Source organism: Leucopleurus acutus (genome assembly GCF_964270905.1).
Source record: "Leucopleurus acutus genome assembly, chromosome: 7".
NCBI classification, from domain to species: Eukaryota; Metazoa; Chordata; class Mammalia; order Artiodactyla; family Delphinidae; genus Leucopleurus; species Leucopleurus acutus.
Window position 1 is genome coordinate 67,920,335 of NC_139150.1, and position 22,740 is coordinate 67,943,074.

At 39.7% G+C, this 22,740-nt stretch overlaps 1 protein-coding gene across 2 annotated transcripts in view; it reads left to right on the plus strand.

The window, feature by feature from the left end:
• Positions 1 to 22,740, plus strand: part of ADAMTSL1 (ADAMTS like 1) — a gene marked incomplete at both ends in the record, with an annotated part of 462,446 nt that overhangs the window by 423,706 nt on the left and 16,000 nt on the right. For both annotated transcript variants that reach the window (XM_082843595.1, XM_082843596.1), the window contains 3 exons: positions 652 to 864; positions 2,698 to 2,878; positions 6,111 to 6,318. In XM_082843595.1, coding sequence (XP_082699721.1) covers positions 652 to 864; positions 2,698 to 2,878; positions 6,111 to 6,318 — 602 coding nt within the window. The remainder of the gene's footprint in view (positions 1 to 651; positions 865 to 2,697; positions 2,879 to 6,110; positions 6,319 to 22,740) is intronic.

Sequence of the window (22,740 nt, forward strand, 5' to 3'; positions counted from 1 at the left end):
TTAATGTATCAAAACAGGCTCAATGACTATGTAATAAGTATAACATTGTACATGTCCAACGCAGGCTTGATTGTCAGAAGAGCTGTCAGAAGGCCAAGGTTCTTGACCTATAGAGAAATGAGATCAGTGTTTAAAATTGTTTTCCTAGTCTCTGTTGAAAATTTTTGGCTTGAAAATCACAGAGTAAAATGGAGGCAGACGTTAGACATTTACCAATTAAAGTTTGATTCCTAACTATTACTATATAGTACGTGGGGTTTTTTTTCCCCCAACTCATTGCATTTGAAGAAGTGATTTCTTTCAGTATAAAACTGGCATAGGAACTAATTAACTTGAGAAAATGTCCAATGAGTAAATCTTAATTGCTTCATTTTTTTTTTTAAGTTATTACAGGGACATAGACAAAAATAGGTACTTTGTGTTCCCCAGGAATTTTTACTTTAATTGAATGAGTTAACAGTCACCCTCCAAGCATCCAGAGCATAAAAACATCTCCCGTTTGCTTGGGAATGGGAAACATAAGAAAAATGCCATGGGGAAGCCACATCAAAGGTATGGCCTCAAAACCCATGGAAACAGTCAAACAGCTCATCAGGAATGTGTCCTTACTGGCTTTATCCATGGCTTACCTCTCCTCACCTCTCCTTCTAGGCTGCCCCATCAAAGGCCACCCTACTCCCAATATCACCTGGTTCCATGGTGACCAGCCAGTTGCCAATACCACAGGACTGACGCATCATATCTTGGCAGCCGGACGGATTCTCCGGGTTGCAAATCTTAGTGGCGGGTCTCAAGGGGAATTCAGCTGCCTTGCTCAGAATGAGGCGGGAATGCTCGTCCAGAAGGCCTCTTTAGTGATCCAAGGTAAGAAACCCTTCAGGTGTTGGGTGCCAGGCTTGTTTCTTGAAGAAGAGAGTCTACTTGGAAATCTAATTCTCCAGCAGAACAAAGTGATTTCTGATCTCCAGTGGTTCTTAGAACATGCAAATGGAAGCCCAACCGTGTTGCCATATGGTGAGGCTCTTCAGAAAAGCCACCCACCCCCATCTCAGCAGAACCCAGAAAAGTCAGTGCTGCTTTCATAGATGCGCCCTTCTGCTCGTCATGTTACTGCTTCTCAGGACCAAGGAGATCTCACCATATAGCAAAGCAAATGTGTTTCCTTTATGCTGGTTTAACTAGTAGAGAGCACACACACACACTCGCAAAGTTGCCTACTAAGAAAATACAAGTTTTCTCTGTTGAGCTGGTTTAAAATTACCTCTCGATATGAACTACGTGGTTACTGCCCCTGCCTCGGAGAACCAGGGCTGGTGCCAGGACCGCTGATCATCCAGAAGTCTCCAGCTGCAGTCACACGCCAAGTGCCTTCCTGGCACCTTCTCTGTGGCCTGTCCACGAGCAGACTGAGGAGTCTGCGTGGCCCATGCATTCACCTTCCAGGCACCTGGGCAGGTCAGAGAGCCCTTGGGTGGGGCCTGGCATTCACGGCCCCAAGAAAGGGTTGTGAATGAGCCCAAAACAGTGGGAAAGGAGCCCAGACTGGCCTTGTTATAGAAACTACGTGAGGCTTTTGAGTTTTCCATAGACTGGTTCTACCTGTGGCCTATGTGTGATACTTGTAGGGAAAGCAAAATTCTACTGCACGTATCCTAAAATGGAGGTTTCCGTGGGAAGGGACAGAGTTCATCCCAGAATAGCACATAAGGGGGGAGATTTTCCTGAGGCCTCCACCGCCATCTCACTTTCCACACAGGAAAGTCAATGTTGCGTTTTCTTGCCAGACGGGCACTCTCTGCTGAAAACCAGAAGGCAGTGCCTATCTGCAAGATTTGTAGCACACAAATCTTTTGAGTGCAAATAAGCATTCAAAATTTACCAGCCCAGTTTTTTGTTTTTTTTTTTTTTTTTTTTTTCCGGCACGCGGGCCTCTCACTGTTGTGGCCTCTCCCGTTGCAGAGCACAGGCTCCAGACACGCAGGCTCAGCGGCCATGGCTCACGGGCCCAGCCGCTCCGCGGCATGTGGGATCTTCCCGGACCGGGGCACGAACCCGCATCCCCTGCATCGGCAGGCGGACTCTCAACCACTGCGCCACCAGGGAAGCCCCAGCCCAGTTATTTTTAACAGCTTTCCTACCAGTCAGTCCCAGACCCCTAAATAGAAAATCCAAAGAAATGGCCTTTCTGACCGACATCATCGTGAAAAGTGAGCCTCTCTGGATAGGCTGTTTTTCTGTAAGATATACAAAGTCCAACTCCAGTATAGACTTCTAAATATGATTGTTAAGTACCTCTGATATTTTTGTATCTCTTTGTTGAAAAATAAAGTCACTTTCTGGTAAACTAATGGAAGGAAAGAGTACTTTAGTAGGTAGGTTAAAAAATACGAGAGCTACAGCCACTGATGAAGTTCTATGTGCCAGGCACTGGGCTAGGCCCTGTACTTTCTTTATATCCAGTCCTCGCAGTAGCATGACAAGATGAGAGCTACTGTACTCACTTTATGGATGAGCCGGCCGGAGGCCCCTGGAGACCACGTGACTTGCCTAGATCGGTGGGAAATGGAGCCTACCGCAGGGCAGAGCCTCCTTCATAACAGCATCTCATTCCTACCACACCCCACCCCACCACTCTGAAGGAACAACATGGGCATTGATGCTATCTTCTTTTCACCTCTGATCCCCCTTCTGTGATAGATTACTGGTGGTCTGTGGACAGACTGGCGACCTGCTCAGCCTCCTGTGGTAACAGAGGGGTTCAGCAGCCCCGCCTGAGGTGTCTCCTGAACAGCACGGAGGTCAACCCCACCCACTGCGCAGGGAAGGTGCGCCCTGCTGTGCAGCCCATCGCCTGCAACCGGAGAGACTGCCCTTCCCGGTGAGTGCGCTGGATGCTGCCTCCATCCAGTGGGAGGCCGCCCACTCCCAAGGATGGGCCTGGACTTTTAGCCAAGTTCATAGCCAGCCCTTGTCTAGCACTGAGAGAGCTACATTAAGCGTAGGTGAGGGGACCTGACGTCCTTTCCTGTAGGCCCGGGCCCGCCAGCCTCTCCACTGCACAGAAAACATCCCTCAGGATGAGCCTCCTCCCTTCGCTGTTTCTTCCCTCACTATTCAGCCAGCTAAAGGCTGCCCAGGCTTCCCAAGGGCCTGATAGGGTCTGTTCAGGGTCCAGGAGCATCCCAGGCCCTGGCAAGAGAGAAGCTCCCACACTGCAGTAAGAAGCTGGCTCTGTGGTTGGTCCGTAAGAAAAGAAACATGTTTGCAGTTGAAGTGTTTAGGGGATAGTGACTATTGGCCTATACCCCAACTCCTCCCCTTTCTTCTAGCTGTAAATACCTGTGCTCATCAGTACTCCAATTTAGTTAAGGAAATATTATCCTCTCTTCTACAAAGGGTTGCATTCTGCTAAAGTTGACATAAATTTCCATTTCCCATAGTTGCTTCAACTTTGGGTTTACAGTTGACCTTTGAGCAATGCAAAGGTTAGGGGCGCCGACCCTGAGCAGTCAGAAATCCACCTATAACTTGAGAGTCGGCGCTCCGTATCGGCAACTGCACGACAACGGATGGTGTAGCACTGTAGTCGGTATTTCGTGAAAGAAATCCGAGTATAAGTGGATCTGTGCAGTTCATACCCAACGTGTTGTTCAAGGGCCAACTATCCATTCTCTGCATTTGGGTCCCTTATGTAGCTCAGAATGACACCCACAGTCTCTGCCTCTTCCATCTGCCCTGAGCTTTGAGCAGCTGTGAGTCCCACCGAGCAGTACCCTTCCCCTGCCACCCAGCGTCAGGCAGCAGCTAAAGGGATAATGGATGGGGCTTGGAGTTGGCACCAGCATGGCGCCCAGAGCCCGGGGAGACTTGGCTGGGTCCTGAAATGCCCCTTTACTACCTATCTGTGGGACGTTCATCCACTACTTAGGCAACTGCTTCGTGTTTTGCCAGCTGAGTCATAAGAAGCAGCTGAAACCAGGACAGCCTCAATGAAATATGAAACACACTTGTTAATATCAGCAGTTTGACTTGCTGACGGGAAGGTTTCCACGGGAATGATTAATGTCCTTTTATACCCTTCCTGAACTGTAACATAGCCCGTACCTCTCTTTTCTCAAAGCCCCCACCCCAACTCCTGAAAAATTGCTGAAATGGATATTTGGAAATAAAAGTTGATTGAAGGGCAGGCCTGACATTCACCAGGGATACGAGAGGCTGGAAGACCGCCCTTGCCAAGCTGTGTGAAATGAAGAGGAGGTCTTGGACATGCCAGGGACTTTTTGATTTGCTGTGGTGATGGTCAGAGTCAATCAGCCTTATTTACTTCTGCAGATGAAACAATGGCTGGGTCTGCTTGGGTTTCAGTGCCCCCAGCGGCTTTAAAACACCGTCTGCTTGTTTCCTAAGTGGCTCTGCTCCTGCGAGATGGAAATCTGCACGCAGTCATCTCTGTCCAGGGCTAATGGAGCAGAGGAGTTCCACCAAATTAAATAAGTCACAGACCCCGATTCAGGAGGAATTTGCTCCCTGTCCCTGCTACTTACCTCTCCTGAAAGCCAGATGTGGCGCCACTAGACCAGGAAGTGGCCACAGGCTCACCTTTGCTTGGTTTCCCCACCAGGCTTCCTGGGCACGTCAGCCCCCATCTCTGCACACAAACAAGTGTGGCCCTCGTAGGCTGTCTGAATAACGCTGCGAAGTCCCGCTTTGACCCAGGTAGCTGTTTCAGCCACTTCATTTAGAAAAATTTTTTTCTCAGGCGGTAAAACAAATTGTTTTCTCTAGATGGAATTAAATGGCTGGAAAGCACCAAATTTTTTTCTCACTCTTTTCCCCAAACTGCACCCCCTTCCCCTCTTCTTTGAGGATTAGCCTAGGGTACAAACATCCAAAGAGAACCCCTCCACCTTTGTATACAGACCAAGGATTTCAGAGTGTTTCCCAGCTTACAGCTTGGCTTTATGAGGAAAGCCATTTGTCTCAGTCCTGGTCAGTCTCACTTCTGAGGGCCCGAATTGCAGTTAGAAGCTAACATCCTGAGAACGACTACTGTCACCACGTATACAGCCCTCTAAGAGGTGTAAGACCTATGGACTGTGACTCATGGGCGTGGGAATTGCTCCAGAAAGCTGGAAGGAACTTCGTAGGTTTCTGAGGGATTAAACAAAATCAAATGAGACGTGGGTTAAGGCGACGTAGAATAAACAGTGAGTACAAGCAGACAGAACTTGGCTGAACCGAGACCCAGACCGCCTCCAGGGTCAGGGGGCGACCCAGGTTTGGATCTGACTTCCCTGGGAAACTGTCCCTTCTCTGCCCCACACTTGGATGCCATTAGGATGTACCAGAACTGCAATGCAGCGTAACCAGCTAAAGGACTGTCTTCCCAGAATGTGTCATCTGCAAGCTCACGGCTTTTGGGGCCAATGTTAAGAAAAGGCAACTGATCTTCAGAAAACTCTTTCACAATGCGCCTTTTTAGTCAATTTCCAAAGGGTATTTGTTTCCTGTGGCTGCCACAGCAAATTACCACAAACATCGTTGCTTAAAACAAGAGACATCTAATCTCCTACAGTTGTGGAGGCCAGAAGTCCAAAATCAAGGTGTCAGCAGGGCTGTACCCCCTCCATAAAGCTCTGGGAGAGAATCAGTTCCTCGGCCCTTGCAGCTTCTGGTGGCTCCCGGTGTCCCTTGGCTTGTGGCCACATCACTCCAACCTCTGCCTCTGTGGTCACACTGTCTCCTCATTTTCTATGTCCAATCTCCCTCTGCCTTTCTCTTATAAGGGTACATGATGGTATTTAATGCCTACCCAGATAATGCAGGACACTCTCATCTCAAAATCTTTAACTATATCTGTAAACACCCTTTGTCCAAATAAGGTAGCATTCACAAGTTCCAGGGATTTGATATAGATATCTCGGCGGGGAGGGGTGGGGATTTTCAGCCTACCACCCCAAGCATATACTGTGAAAAGAGACATGGCCCTGCAATTAGCTGCTGTGTGGTGAGAAGAGGAAGATGCTTGGGGCTCCTTTTCTGAGAGTGTATGGCATCGTCCCTCTCCTCAAGGCTCGACCCTTTGCCCTGACTCTTCTTCCTCTTTCCAGGTGGATGGTGACCTCCTGGTCCGCCTGTACCCGGAGCTGTGGGGGAGGTGTCCAGACCCGCCGAGTGACCTGCCAGAAGCTGAAAGCCTCTGGGATCTCCACTCCTGTGTCCAATGACATGTGCACACAGCTTGCCAAACGGCCAGTCGACACCCAGGCCTGTAACCAACAGCTATGTGTGGAGTGGGCCTTCTCCAGCTGGGGCCAGGTGAGAGGGCTTTTTCTTTTTTAATTTTTATTTTTTATTGAAGTAGAGTTGATTTACAATGTTTCGGGTGTACAGCAGAGTGATTCAGTTGTGCATATATATTTATTCTTTTTCAGATTCTTTTCTATTATAGGTTACTATAAGATATTGAGTTGAGTTCCCTGTGCTATACAGGAGGTCCCTGTCATTTATATAGGGACCATTTATTTCATATATATAGTAGTCTGTATCTGTTAATTCCAAATTTATCCCTCCCCTTCTTTACCCTTTGTTAGCCGTAAGTTTGTTTTTCAAGTCTGTGAGTCTGTTTCCGTTTTGTAAATAAGTTCATTTCTATCATTTTTTTAGATTCCATATATAAGCGACATCATATGATATTTGTCTCCTTCTGACTTACTTCACTTAGTATGATAATCTCTAGCTGCATCCATGTTGCTGCAAATGGCATTATTTCGTTCTTTTTTATGGCTCAGTAGTATTCCATTGTATATATGCACCACATTTTCTTTATCCATTCATCTGTCAATGGACATTAGGGTTGTTTCCATGTCTTGGCTATTGTGAATAGTGCTGCAATGAACATTGGGGTGCATGTGTCTTTTGGGGTTTTTTAAATTAATTTTTATTGGAGTATAGTTGATTTACAATGTTTTCTCAGTTTCTGCTATACAGCAAAGTGAATCAGCTACACATATACATATATCCATTCTTTTTTAGATTCTTTTCCCATATAGCTCATTACATAGTATTGAGTAGAGTTCCCTATGCTATACAGTAGGCTCTTATTAGTTATCTATTTTATATATAGTAGCATCTATATGTCAATCCCAATCTCCCAATCTATCCCTCCCCCTCCTTCCCTCCTGGGAACCACAAGTTTGTTCTCCACATCTGTGACTCCATTTCTGTTCTGCATACAAGTTCATTTATACCATTCTTTTACATTCCACAAATAAGCGATATCATATATTTGTCTTTCTCTGTCTTACTTCACTCAGTATGACAATCTCTAGGTCCATCCATGTTGCTGCAAATGGCATTCTTTCTTTCTTTTTTATGGCTGAGTAATATTCCATTTGTATATATGTGCCACATCTTCTTTATCCATTCATCCGTTGATGGACATCTAGGTTGCATCCGTGTCCTGGCTGTTGTAAATACTGCTGCAGTGAACATTGGGGTGCATGTATTGTTTTCTCTGGATATGTGCCCAGGACTGGGATTGCTAGAGCATATTGTAGCTCTATTTGTAGTTTTTTAAGGAACCCCCATACTGTTGTCCATAGTGGCTGTAGCAATTTACATTCCCACCAACAGTGTAAGAGGGGTCCCTTTTCTCCACACCCTCTCCAGCATGTTACTTGTAGACTTTTTAATGATGGCCATTCTGACTGGTGTGAGGTGGCACCTCACTATAGTTTTTATTTGCATTTCTCTAATATTTAGTGATGTTGAGCATCTTTTCATGTTGCCTATTGGCCATCCATATTTCTTCTTTGGAGAGAGGTCTATTTAGGTCTTCTGCCCATTTTTTGGATTGGGTTGTTTGTTTTTTGTTGTTGAGTTGTATGCGCTGTTTGTATATTTTGGAAATTAAGCCCTTGTTGGTCGCAGTGTTTGTGAATATTTTCTCCCATTCTGTAGGTTTTTTTCATCTTGTTTATGGTTTACTTTGCCGTGCAAAAGCTTGTGAGTTTGATTAGGTCCCATTTGTTTATTTTTGTATTTATTTCTATTGCCTTGGGAGATGGAGCTAAGAAAACATTTGTACAATTTATGTCAGAGAATGTTTCGCCTATGTTCTCTTCTAGGAGTTTTATGGTATCGTGTCTTATGTTTTAAGTCTTTAAGCCATTTTGAGTTTGTTTTTGCGTATGGTGAGAGGGTGTGTTTTAACTCCATCCATTTACATGCAGCCGTCCAACTTCCCCAGCACCATTTGCTGAAAGAGACTGTCTTTTTCCCATTCTATATTCTTGCCTCCTTTGTCGAAGATTAACTGACCTGAGGTGTGTGGGCTTATTTCTGGGCTCTCTATTCTGTTCCATTGATCCACTGTTTTTGTGCCAATACTATGCTGTTTTGATTACTGTAGCTTTGTGGTATTGTCTGAAGTCTGGGAGGGTTTTGCCTCCTGCTTTGTTCTTTATCTTCAGAATTGCCTTGGCAATTCTAGGTCTTTTAGGGTACCATGTAAATTTTAAGATTGTCTGTTCTAGTTCTGTGAAATATGTCATGAGTAATTTGATATGGATCTCATTAAATCTGTAGATGGCTTTGGGTAGTATGGCGATTTTAACAATATTAATTCTTCCAATACAAGAGCACGGGATATCTTTCCATTTCTTTGAGTCATCTTTAATTTCCTTTATTAATGTTTTATAGGTCTCAGCGAATAAGTCTTTCACCTCCTTGGTGAGGTTTATTCCTAAGTATTTTCTTTTGGGGGTTGTGATTTTACAAGGTATTGTTTCTTTTACATTCCCTTTGATATTTTGTTGTTGGTGTAAAGAAATGCAACAGATTTCTGTACGTTAATCTTCTATCCTGCTACCTTGCTGAATTTATCAGTTCTAGTAGTTTTTGTATGGAGTCTTTAGGGTTTTCTATATATAGTATCATATCATCTGCATATAATGACAGTTTTAGCTCTTCCCTTCCAATTTGGATACCTTTTTATTTTTAAGATTTCTTTTGATGTGGACCATTTTTAAAGTCTTTATTGAATTTTATTAAAATATTGCTTCTGTTTTACGTTTCGGTTCTTTGGCCATGAGGCACATGGGATCTTAGCTTCCTGACCAGGTTTCAAACCTGCACCCGCTGAGTTGGAAGGTGAAGTCTTAACCACTGGATTGCCAGGGAAGTCCCCCCAATTTGGATACCTTTTATTTCTTTTTCTTGTCTGATTGCTGTGGCTAGGACTTCCAATACTATGTTGAATAGAAGAAGTGAGAGTGGGCATCCTTGTCTTGTTCCAGATTTTAGCAGAAAGGCTTTCAGCTTTTCACCATTGAGTATTATATTGTCTGTGGGTTCGTCATAAATAGCTTTTATTATCTGGAGATATGTTCACTCTATACCCATTTTGGTAAGAGTTTTTTTTTTTTTATCATGAGTGGGTGTTGAATTTTGTCAAATGCTTTTTCTGCATCTACTGTGATGATCATGTGGTTTTTGTCTTTTGTTTATGTGGTGTTATCACACTGATTGATTTTATATGCTGAACCATCCTTGTGAACTTGGGACATATCCCACTTGGTCATGGTGTTACGGTATTTTTTATGTGTTGCTGGATTCAGTTTGCTAATATTTTGTCGAGAATTTGTGCATCTATATTCATCAAAGATATTGGCCTGTAATTTTCCTTTTTGGTGGTGTCTTTGCTAGACATTGGTCTTTTAAAGAAATTTCTCCGGTGACTCTAAGTCAGTTGCTCAGGAGAGGGATCTAAACATGGGCATGTTTTAGAAGCCACCCAAGTGATTCTAATGTGCAGTCAGGGTAGAGAACCATTGTTCCAGGCCAAGAAGAGTTGAAGCCTAGCTGCTACCAGCAACTCCGTTCTCAGTTCCCTGTTGGAGGTTAACCAAAAAAGTCCCAGGTTAGCTCAAGAGAGAGAACAGATGGAGGCTCAGCTGGACGGAGGGAGGAACCACAGTAACTCTCCATTTGGAGAGGAAATTTTATGTTTTAGTTATAACTGAAAAGAAAGACCAACACAAACTGCACGTTCTTCATTAGGAAGAGCAAACCTGAGCCGTGACACACACCAGGCCATGACAGAAGCAGCCAAGGGTGCAGTGTGCGGTGCTGTCATCATTTCTGGGCCAGGTCATTGTTTCTGGGCCAGGTGGGACTGAACACAAGTCAGGAACTCCCATTTGTAATTAGAGGCCTAGATTTTGCCCAGTGCAGGTAGATAGGGCCTCTATTTACACAAAGCATAGTTGTCCTATTCATCATCTGACTCCTTCTCTGTTTTAGAATGTTGTTGGCACCCAAAAAAAAAAAAAAAAAATCTGGTGTGATGCTTGAGAGAAATGATATAATTGTATATACTCTGTTTTTCCTAAAGTCTGGGTTCAAAACTTACTGGAGACCTACTGGGCATCTAAGAGCTGCCTGCCAGGACCGATTATCAGCTGGTACCTACCAACTATGTGGGAACAACTGTTGTGGTTTGTCAGAGGCCCGTGCTAATTGGTAGGATAACTGTTCTGATTGGTCAGGCATAATTTCCGAATGGTCAGTATCTGAAACATACCATTAAGCTTGGCCTGTGAGGACATGCCAAAGCAACCACACAGCTCAAAATTATTTGTGTAACTCTATGAAATAGTGTGACTGAATGCTTGGGGGCAGTTGGCAACTTGAACTTATTGGAACTGGTATCTACACATTACTGCATTCATGTTCCCTCATCCCAACCCTGAAGTGTGTTATTTGGAAAACAATCACTTGGAACATCCTATTAAGTTAACACACTGTGGTCATCTCTAATGAAGATGAAATGTCATTTGGGGAAAATGTGACCACAGAATTCATTTGCAACTTATAAGCCATTTGTGTCCCAGGTGAGCCTGGGAATGATGCTCAACACTGGCAAATCAATATGCTCAGCCGGAGGCTCCTTTTTGGGGCCTCTACCAACCCCCCCTTATTTCCAGTGACCTAATACATGTGCTTCTTAGTCAAAGAGGCATGAGCTCCCCCTTGCTCCCATGCCTGGGAGATATCATCTTTCTCCTACCTGGAAAAGCCCACTTCTGATAGCTCTCATTCCGCCCAAGGCAGCTCTGCTTCTAGGCCCTCAAGGCTTACTGGCAGTTTGTGAAATTACAATTGGGAACAGATCTGGCTACGTGGGAGATGTTTCTGCATTGTATCACTGAAGTCACTCAAGGCCATATACGTGCACACTGATCATGCTGAGTGATTATTTTTCCTAAAAGACAGAAAAATAGGTCTTTCCTCCTTCCTTCCTCTCTAACACTCTTCACCCCCTTCTTCTTTCTTCTAGAACCCTCTAGGCAAGTTTGTCTCAAGCTTTAATGTGAATCACCTATGGATCTTGTTAAAAATGCAAATTCTCATCTAGTGAGTCTGGAATAGAGCTTTGGATGCTGAATTTTTTTTTAATGGAAGTATAGTTGATTTAGTTTCAGGTGTACAGCAAAGTGATTCAGTTGTACATATTTTTCAGATTATTTTCCTTTATAGGTTATTACAAAATATTGAGTATAGTCCCCTGTGCTATACAGTAGGTCCTTGTTGGTTATCTATTCTATATATAGTATGTGTTTATGTTAATCTCAAACTCCTAAGTTATCCCTGCCCCCTCTTTCCCTTTTGGTAACCGTAAGTTTCTTTTCTATGTCTGAGGATCTATTTCTGTTTTGTATATAAGTTCATTTGTATAATTTTTTTTTTAGATTCCACATATAAGCAATATCATATGATATTTGTTGTTCTCTGTCTGGCTTACTTCACTCAGTATGACAACCTCTGGGTGCCTCCATGTTGCTGCAAATGGCATTATTTCCTTCCTTTTTATGGCTAAGTAGTATTCCATTGATAAATATACCACATCTTCTTTATTCATTCCTCTGTCAATAGACATTTAGGTTGCTTCCAGGTCTTGGCTATTGTAAATAGTGCTGCAGTGAACACTGGGGTGCATGTATCTTTTCCAACTATGGTTTTCTCCGGATATATGGCCAGGAGTGGGATTGCAGAATCATATGGTAGCTGTATTTTTAGTTTTTTAAGGAAACTTCATACTGTTCTCCATAGTGGCTGCATCAATTTACATTCCCACTGACAGTTGTAGGAGGATTCTTCTTTCTCCACTCTCTCCAGTATTTATTATCTGTAGACTTTTTGATGATGGCCTTTCTGACCAGTGTGAGGTGACACCTCATTGTAGTTTTGATTTGCACTTCTCTAATAATTAGTGATGTTGAGCATCCTTTCATGTGCCTTTTGGCCATACGTATATCTTCTTCGGAGAAATATCTATTTAGATCTTCTGTCCATTTTTTCATTGGGTTGTTTTTTTGATATTGAGCTCTATGAGCTGTTCCTATATTTTAGAGATTAATCCCTTGTCAGTTGTTATCACTTGCAAATATTTTCTCCCATTCTGTAGGTTGCCTTTTCGTTTTGTTTATGGTTTCCTTTGCTATGCAAATGCTTTTAAGTTTAACTAGGTCCCATTTGTTTTTGTTTCTATTTCCATTACTCTAGGTGGTGTATCCAAAAAGATATTGCTGTGATTTATGTCAAAGAGTGTTCTGCCTATGTTTTCCTCTAGCAGTTTTATAGGATCCAGTGTTACATTTAGGTCTTTAATCCATTTTGAGTTTATTTTGTGTGTGTGGTGTTAGAGAGTGTTCTAATTTCATTCTTTGACATGTAGCTGTCCAGTTTTCCCAGCACAACTTATTGAAGAGACTGTCTTTTCTCCATTGTATAGTCTTGCCTCCTTTGTCATAGATTAATTGGCCATAGGTGCGTGGGTTTATTTCTGGGCTTTCTATCCTGTTCCATTGATCTATATTTGTTTTTCTGCCACGACCATACTGTTTTGATTACTGTAGCTTTGTAGTATAGTCTGAAGTCAGGGAGCCTGATTCCTCTATTGGATGCTGAATTTTTAACTGAATTATTTTTATAATTCACATTATATTAGTTTTAGGAGTACAACATAATGATTTGATATTTGTATATATTTCAAAATGATCACCACAATACGTCTAATTAATATCCTTCACTATACAATTACTAAAAACATTTTTTCTTCTGATGAGAACTTTTAAGATCTATTTAACTTCTAAATATGCAATACTGTATTATTAACTATAGTCATCATGCTGTATATTACATCTCCATGACTTACTTATTTTATAGCTTGAAGCTTGTACCTTTTGATCCCCTTAACTATTTTACCCACCCCCCTGACTATGACAACCACCAATCTGTTCTCTGTATCTATTTTGTTGGTTTTGTTTAGATTCCACATATAAACGAGACCATATGGTATCTGTCTTTCTCTGGCATATTTTACTTAGCATGATGTCCTCAGGTCCATTAGTGTTGCCACAATGGCAAGATTTTTTTTTATTGCTGATTAATATTCCTGTGTGTGTATATACACACGTGTCACTTATATACGTGTGTGTGTGCGTATATACACATATCATTTTCTTTATCAGTTTATCCATTGATGGACACTTAGGTTGGCTGCATATCTTGGCTATTGTAAATAATGCTGTAATGAACATGGGGGTGCACATATCTTTTCAAATTAGTGTTTTTATTCTCTTCAGGCAAATACCCAGAAGTGGAATTGCTGGTTCATTTTTAATTTTTAATTTTTTGAGGCCCCTCCATACTGTTTTCCAAAGTGGGTACATCTATTTACATTCCCACCAACAGTTCACAGGGGTTCCCTTTTCTCCACATCCTCACCAACACTTATTTCTTGGCTTTCTGATAATGGCCATCCTAACAGGTGTGAGGTGATATCTCACTGTGGTTTTGATATGCATTTCCCTCATGATTAGTGATGTTGAGTACCTTATTTTTTTCATGTGCCTGTTGGTGATTTGCATGTCTTCTTCAAAACAATGTCTATTCAGATCCTCTGCCCCTTTTTAAATTGGATTTTTTTTCTATTGAGTTATATTAGTTCTTTATATGCTTTAGATATTAAACCTTTATCAGATATATGATTTGCAAATATTTTCTCCCATTCAATAAGTTGCCTTCTCATTTTATTGAAGGTTGTCTTTGCTGTGCAAAAGCTTTTTAGTTTGATACAGTTCCACTTCTTTATTTTTGCTTTAAAAATAATCATCCCTAAAATCAATGTCAAGGAGCTTACCACCTATGTTTTCTTCTAGCAGTTTTCTGGTTTCAGGTTTTCTGTCAAGTCTTTAATCCATTTTGAGTTAATTTTTGTGTATGGTATAAGGTAGTGGTTCAGTTTCATTCTTTTGCATGTGACTGTCAAGTTTCCCCAACATTTATTGAGGAGACTGTCCTTTCCCCACTGTATACTCTTGGCTCCTTTGTTGTAAATTAATTGACCGTATATGCGTGGGTTTATTTCTGGGCTATTCTGTTCAATACATGTGTGTCTGTTTTTATGCAAAACTATACTGTGATTACTGTAATTTTTTATCACACTAGTATAGTTTGAAGTCAGTGATGCCTCCAGTGTTTTCTTTCTAAAGATTGCTTTGACTATTTGGGGTCTTTTGTGATTCCATATAAATTTTAGGATTGTTTATTCTATTTCTGTGAAAAATGCCGTTGGAATTTTGATAGGGATTGTAGTGAATCGGTAAACTGCTTTGAGTAGTATGGACACTGTAACAATACTGATTCTTTCAATCTATGAGCATGGAATATCTTTCCATTTATTTTTGTCATCCTCAATTTCTTTCATTAATAAGTCTTCAGTGTATAGGTCTTTCATCTCCTTCATTAAATTTATTCCTGGGTATTTTATTCTTTTTGGTGTAATTTTAAATGGGATTGTTTTCTTAATTTCCCTTTCTGAGAGTTTGTTATTAATGTATAGAAATGCAATTGATTTTTGTGTGTTGATTTTGTATTCTGCAACTTTACTGAATTTATTAGTTCTAACAGTTTTTTTTGGTGGCGGTCTTTAGGATTTTCTATAAATAGTATCATGTCATCTGCAAATAGTGACAGTTTTACTTCTTCCCTTCCAATCTGGATGCCTTTTTTTTTTTTTTTTCCTTGCCTATTTGCTCTTGCAAAGACAATACTATGTTGAATAAAAGTGGCAAGAGTGGGCATCCTTGCCTTGTTCCTGATCTTAGGGGAAAAGCTTTCAGCTTTCCACTTTTGAGTATGATGTTAGTTGCGGACTTGTCATATATGACCTTTATTATGTTAAGGTACACTCTGTCTACATACACTTTGTTAAGAGTTTTTATCATAAACAGATGTTGAATTTTGTCAAATGCTTTCTCTCCACCTATTGAGATGATCAAATGATTTTTATCCTTCATTTTGTCAATGTGGTATATCATATGTTGATTGCTTTGTGGATACTGAACCGTCATTGCATTCCTGGACCAAGTCTCATTTTATCATGGTCTTTGATCCTTTTAGTGTATTGTTGAATTTGCTTTGCTAATATTTTACTGAGGATTTTTGCATCTATGTTCATCAGGGATATTGACCTGTAATTTTCTTTTCTGCATCACCCTTGTCTGGTTTTTAGTTTCAGGGTAATGCTGGCCTCATAAAATGAGTTTGGAAGAGTTCCCTCCTCTTGTATTTTTTGGAGGAGTTCGAGAAGAATTGATATTAATTCTTCTTTGAATGTTTGGTAGAATTCACAAGTGAAGCTGTCTGGTCCTGGACTTTTGCTTGTTGGGTGGTTTTTGATTACTGACTCAATCTCCTTACTTGTATTGGTCTGTTCAGATTTTCTATTTCATCGTGATTCAGTCTGGGTAGGTTATATGTTTCTAGGAATTTATCCATGTCTTCTAGGTTGTCTGATTTGTTGGTGTATAATTGTTCAGAGTAGTCTCTATGGTACTTGTATTTCTGTGGTATCAGTTGTTATAGCTCCTCTTTCATTTCTGCTTTTATTTGAGTCCTCTGTCTCTTTTGCTTGGTGAGTCTAACTAAGGCTTATAAATTCTGTTTATCTTTTCAAAGAATCAGCTTTTTGTTTCATTGATCTCTTCTATTGGCTTTTTAGTCTCTATTTCTGCTCTAAAGTTTGTTATTGTTCTCCCTTCTACTAATTTTGACCTTCATTTATTCTTCTTTTTCTATTTCCTTGAGGTGTAAAGTTAGGTTGTTTGGGACTTTTGTTTCTTGAGGTAGGCATTTATCACTGTGAACTTCCCTCTCAGAACTGTCTTTGCTGTACGCCACAAGTTTTGGTATGTAATATTCCCATTTTCATTTGTCTCAAAATATTTTATTTCTCTTTTGACCCACTGAATGTTCAATAGCATGTTGTTTAATCTCCACAGATTTGCAAATTTTCCAGTTTCCTTCTTGAAATTGATTTCTAGTTTCATACTATTGAGGTCAGAAATGAATCTTGATATCATTTCTATCTTAAATTTATTAAGATTTGTTTTTTGGCCTGTCATATGATCTATCCTAGGAAGCATTCCATGTGCACTTGAGAAGACTGTGTGTTCTGTTGCTGTTGGATGGAATGTTCTATATATATGTTAAATTCATCTGGTCTAACATATTGTTTAAAAAGCTGATATTTCTTTATTGATTCTCTGTCTGGATGATCTATCCATTGATATAAGTGGGGTATTAAAGCCCCCTGCTATTTTTATATTGCTGTCTATTTCTCCTCTTAGGTCTGTTAATATTTGGCTTTATATATTTAGGTGCTCCTATGTTGGGAGCATAAATATTTACAAATGTTATATCCTCTTGTGGATTGACCCCTTTATCATTATGCAGTTCCCTTGTCTCTTACACCAGAAAAATTAGACTGTTAAACAAAAACTGTCATAAGTATAGCTACCCCCAGTTTCTTTTGGGCTCCATTTGCATGAAATATCTTTTTATATATCTTTTATCCCTTCATTTTCAGTTTGTGTGTTCTTACGTTTGAAGGGAGTCTCTTGTAAGCAGCATATACATGGGTCTTGTTTTTTCTATCCACTCAGCTACTCTGTCCTTTGAATTGAGAATTTAGTCCATTTACCTTTAAAGATATATTGGTATGTATGTACTTAATGCTTTCTGGCTGTTTTGTAGTCCTCTCTGTTCCTTTCTTCTGCTACTGCTTTCTTCCTTTGTGGTTTGATGACTTTCTTAAGTGGTATGCTTATATTCCATTCTTTTATTTTTTGTGATTATAGTTTTGCTTTGTGGTTACTATGAGGCTTATATATTATAGAGTATATCCCTAACAGTCTATTTTAAATTGATAAAAACTTAAGTTTGTTGTAAACTTAAACCATTCTAAAGCTTAACATTTTCACTCTTACCCCTTCTCCATGTTTTATGATTTTGATGTCACATTTTATATCTTTTTATCTTGTGTATCCTTAAAGAATTATTGTAATAGTAGTTATTTTTATCATGTTTGTCTTCTTACCTTCATACTAGCTTTGTAAGTGATTAATCCACTACATGTTCTGTATATTTACCTTTCTACTGAGGTTTATCTTTTCTTGTTACTAATTACTGCCCTTTCTATTCAGCTTAAAGAAGTCCCTTTAACATTTCTTGTAAGGCTGGTTTAGTAGTGATAACTCCCTTGCCTTCTGCTTATCTGGAAAACTCTTTCTCTCTCCAATTTTTTTTTTTCTGGTGATGCTTTATTTATATATTTTTGAATTTTAATTTACTACTTTTTTACATAGTAGGTTCTTATTAGTCATCAATTATAAACACATCAGTGTATACATATCGATCCTAATTGCCCAATTCATCACACCACCATCCCCATGCCCCACGACTTTCCCCCCTTGGTGTCCATACGTTTTTTCTCTACATCTGTGTCTCAACTTCTGCCCTGCAAACTGGTTCATCAGCACTATTTTTCTAGGTTCCACATACATGCATTAATATACGATATTTGTTTTACTCTTTTTCACTTACTTCACTCTGTATGACAGTCTCTAGATCCATCCACGTCTCAACAAATGACCCAATTTTGTTCCTTTTTATGGCTGAGTAATATTCCATTGTATATATGTACCACAGCTTCTTTATCCATTCGTCTGTCGATGGGCTTTAGGTTGCTTCCATGACCTGGCTATTGTAAATAGTGCTGCAATGAACATTGGGGTGCATGTGTCTTTTTGAATTATGGTTTTCTCTGGGTATATGCCCAGTAGTGGGATTGTTGGATCATATGGTAATTCTATTTTTAGCTTTTTAAGGAACCTCCATACTGTTCTCCATAGTGGCTCTATCAATTTACATTCCCACCAACAGTGCAAGAGGGTTCACTTTTCTCCACACCCTCTCCAGCATTTGCTCTTTGTAGATTTTCTGATGATGCCCATTCTAACTGGTGTGACGTGATACCTCATTGTAGTTTTGATTTGCATTTCTCTAATAATCAGTGATGCTGAGCAGCTTTTCATGTTCTTCTTCTTCAGTATGTCTTCTTTGGAGAAATGTCTATTTAGGTCTTCTGCCTATTTTTGGATTGGGTTGTTTGTTTCTTTAATATTGAGCTTCATGAGCTGTTTATATATTTTGGAGATTAATCCTTTGTCCGTTGATTCGTTTGCAAATATTTTCTCCCATTCTGAGGGTTCTCTTTTCATCTTGTTTATGGTTTCCTTTGCTGTGCAAAAGCTTTGAAGTTTCATTAGATCCCATTTGTTTATTTTTGTTTTTATTTCCATTACTGTAGGAGATGGATCAAAAAAGATCTTGCTGTGACTTATGTCGGAGAGTGTTCTGCCTATGTTTTCCTCTAAGAGTTTTATAGTGTCTGGTCTTACATTTAGGTCTCTAATCCATTTTGAGTTTATTTTTGTGTTTGGTGTTAGGGAGTGTTCTAATTTCATTCTTTTACATGTAGCTGTCCAGTTTTCCCAGCACCACTTATTGAAGAGACTGTCTTTTCTCCATTGTATATCTTTGCCTCCTTTGTCATAAATTACTTGACCATAGGTGCGTGGGTTTATCTCTGGGTTTTCTATCTTGTTCCATTGATCTATGTTTCTGTTTCTGTGCCAGTACCATATTGCCTTGATTACTGTAGGTCTGTAGTATAGTCTGAAGTCAGGGAGTCTGATTCCTCCAACTCCGTTTATTCTCCTCAAGACTGCTATGGCTATTCGGGGTCTTTTATGTCTCCATACAAGTTTTAAGATTTTTTTGTTCTAGTTCTGTAAAAAATGCCATTGCTAATTTGATAGGGATTGCATTGAACCTGTAGATTGCTTTGGGTGGTACAGTCATTTTCACAATATTGATTCTTCCATTGCAAGAACATGGTATATCTCTGCCTCTGTTGGTATCATCTTTAATTTCTTTCATCAGTGTCTTACAGTTTTCTACATTCAGGTCTTTTGTCTCCCTAGCTAGGTTTATTCATAGGTATTTTATTCTTTTTGTTGCAGTGGTAAATGGGAATATTTCCTTAATTTCTCTTTCACATTTTCGTCTTTATTGTATAGGAATGCAAGAGATTTCTGTGCATTAATTTTGTATCCTGCAACTTTACCAAAGTCATTGATTAGCTCTAGTAGTTTTCTGGTGACATTTTTAGGATTCTCTATGTATAGTATCATTTCATCTGCAAACAGTGACAGTTTTACTTCTTCTTTTCTGATTTGGATTCCTTTTATTTCCTTTTCTTCTCTGATCGCTGTGGCTAAAACTTCCAACACTATGTTGAATAATAGTGGTGAGAGTGGACATCCTTGTCTTCTTCCTGATCTTAGAGGAAATGCTTTCAGTTTTTCACCATTGAGAATGATGTTTGCTGTGGTTTGTCATATATGGCCTTTATTATGTTGAGGTAGGTTCCCTCTATGCCCAGTTTCTGGAGACATTTTATAACTGGGTGTTGAATTTTGTCAAAAGCTATTTCTGCATCTATTGAGATGATCATATGGCTTTTATTCTTCAATTTGTTAATATGGTGTATCACATTGATTGATTTGCGTATATTGAAGAATCCTTGCATCCCTGGGATAAATCCCACTTGATCACGGTGTATGATCCTTTTAATGTGCTGTTGGATTCTGTTTGCTAGTATTTTGTTGAGGATTTTTGCATCTATATTCATCAGTCATATTGGTCTGTAATTTTCCTTTATTGTAGTATCTTTGGTCTTGGCATCAGGGTGATGGTGGCATCATAGAATGAGTTTGGGAGTGTTCCTTACTCTGCAATTTTTTGGAAGAGTTTGAGAAGGATGGGTGTTAACTCTTCTCTAAATGTTTGATAGAATTCACCTATGAAGCCATCTGGTCCTGAACTTTTTTTGTTATCAAGATATTTAATCACAGTTTCAATTTCATTACATTTGATTGGTCTGTTCATATCTTCTATTTCTTCCTGGTTCAGTCTTGGAGGTTATAACTTTCTATGAATTTGTCCATTTCTTCCAGGTTGTCCATTTCATTGGCATAGAGTTGCTTGTAGTAGTCTCTTAGGATGCTTTGTATTTCTGCTTTGTATTTCTGTATGTCTGTTGTAACTTCTCCTTTTTCATCTCTATTTTATTGATGAGTCCTCTCCCTCTTTTTCTTGATGTGTCTGGCTAATGGTTTATCAATTTTGTTTACCTTCTCAAAGAACCAGCTTTTAGTTTTATTGATCTTCGCTATTCTTTTGTTTCTATTTCATTTATTTCTGCTCTGATCTTTATAATTTCTTCCCTTCTGCTAACTTTGGGTTTTTTTAATTCTTCTTTAGTTCCTTTAGGTGTAAGGTTAGATTGTTTATTTGAGATTTTTCTTGTTTCTTGAGGTAGGCTTGTATAGCTATAATCTTCCCTCTTAGAACTGCTTTTGCTGCATCCCATAGGTTTTGGATCGTTATGTTTTCATTGTCATTTGTCTCTAGGTATTTTTTGATTTCCTCTTTGATTTCTTCAGTGATCTCTTGGTTATTTAGTAACGTATTGTTTAGCCTCCATGTGTTTGTGTTTTTTACGTATTTTTCCTGTAATTCATTTCTAATGTCATAGCGTTGTGGTCAGAAAAGATGCTTGATATGATTTCAATTTTCTTAAATTTACTGATGCTTGATTTGTGACCCAAGATGTGATCTCTCCTGGAGAATGTTCCGTGTGCATTTGAGAAGAAAGTGTAATCTGCTGGTTTTGGATGGAATGTCCTATAAATATCAATTAAATCTATCTGGTGTATTATGTCATTTAAAGCTTCTGTTTCCATATTTATTTTCATTTTGGATGATCTGTCATTGGTGTAAGTGAGGTGTTAAAGTAACCCCACTATTATTGTGTTACTGCTGATTTCCTCTTTTAGAGCTGTTAGCATTTGCCTTATGTATTGAGGTGCTCCTATGTTGGGTGTATATATATTTATAACTGTTATATCTTCTTCTTGGATTGATCCTAGATCATTATGTAGTGTCCTTCCTCGTCTCTTGTTACATTCTTTATTTTAAAGTCTATTTTATCTGATATGTGTATTGCTACTTCAGCTTTCTTTTGATTTCCATTTGCACGGAATATCTTTTTCCATCCCCTCACTTTCAGTCTGTATGTGTCCCTAGGTCTGAAGTGGGTCTCTTGTAGACAGCATATATATGGGTCTTGTTTTTGTATCCATTCAGCAAGCCTGTGTCTTTTGGTTGGAGCATTTAATCCATTCACGCTTAAGGTAGTTATCGATATGTATCTTCCTATGACCATTTTCTTAATTGTTTTGGGTTTGTTTTTGTAGGTCCTTTTCTTCTCTTGTGTTTCCCACTTAGAGAAGTTCCTTTAGCATTTGTTGTAGAGCTGGTTTGGTGGTGCTGAATTCTCTTAGCTTTTGCTTGTCTGTAAAGCTTTTGATTTCTCCATCAAATCTGAATGAGATAGATCCTTGCTGGGTAGAGTAATCTTGGTTGTAGGTTCTTCCCTTTCATCACTTTAAGTATATCATGCCACTCCCTCTGGATTGTATGTAGAGTTTCTGTTGAGAAATCAGCTGTTAACCTTATGGGAGTTCCCTTGTATGTTATTTGTCATTTTTCCCTTGCTGCTTTCAATAATTTTTCTTTGTCTTTAATTTTTGCCAATTTGATTACTATGTGTCTCGGCATGTTTCTCCTTGGGTTTATCCTGTATGGGACTCTGCACCTCCTGCACTTGGGTGGCTCTATTTCCTTTCCCATGTTAGGGGAGTTTTTGACTATAATCTCTTCAAGTATTTTCTCTGGTCCTTTCTCTCTCTCTTCTCCTTCTGGGACCCCTATAATGCGAATGTTGTTGCATTTAATGTTGTCCCAGAGGTCTCTTAGGCTGTCTTCATTTCTTTTCATTCTTTTTTCTTTATTCTGTTCCACAGCAGTGAATTCCACCATTCTGTCTTCCAGGTCACTTATCCGTTCTTCTGCCTCAGTTATTCTGCTATTGATTCCTTCTAGTGTGGTTTTCATTTCAGTTATTGTATTGTTCATCTCTGTTTGTTCTTTAATTCTTCTATGTCTTTGTTAAACATTTCTTGCATCTTCTCGATCTGTGCCTCCATTCTTTTTCTGAGGTCCTGGATCATCTTCACTATCGTTATTCTGAATTCTTTTTCGGGAAGGTTGCCTGTCTCCACTTCATTTCGTTGTTTTCTGGGGTTTTATCTTGTTCCTTCGTCTGGTACATAGCCCTCTGCCTTTTCATCTTGTCTGTCTTTCTGTGAATGTGGTTTTTGTTCCACAGGCTGCAGGGTTGTAGTTCTTCTTGCTTCTGCTGTC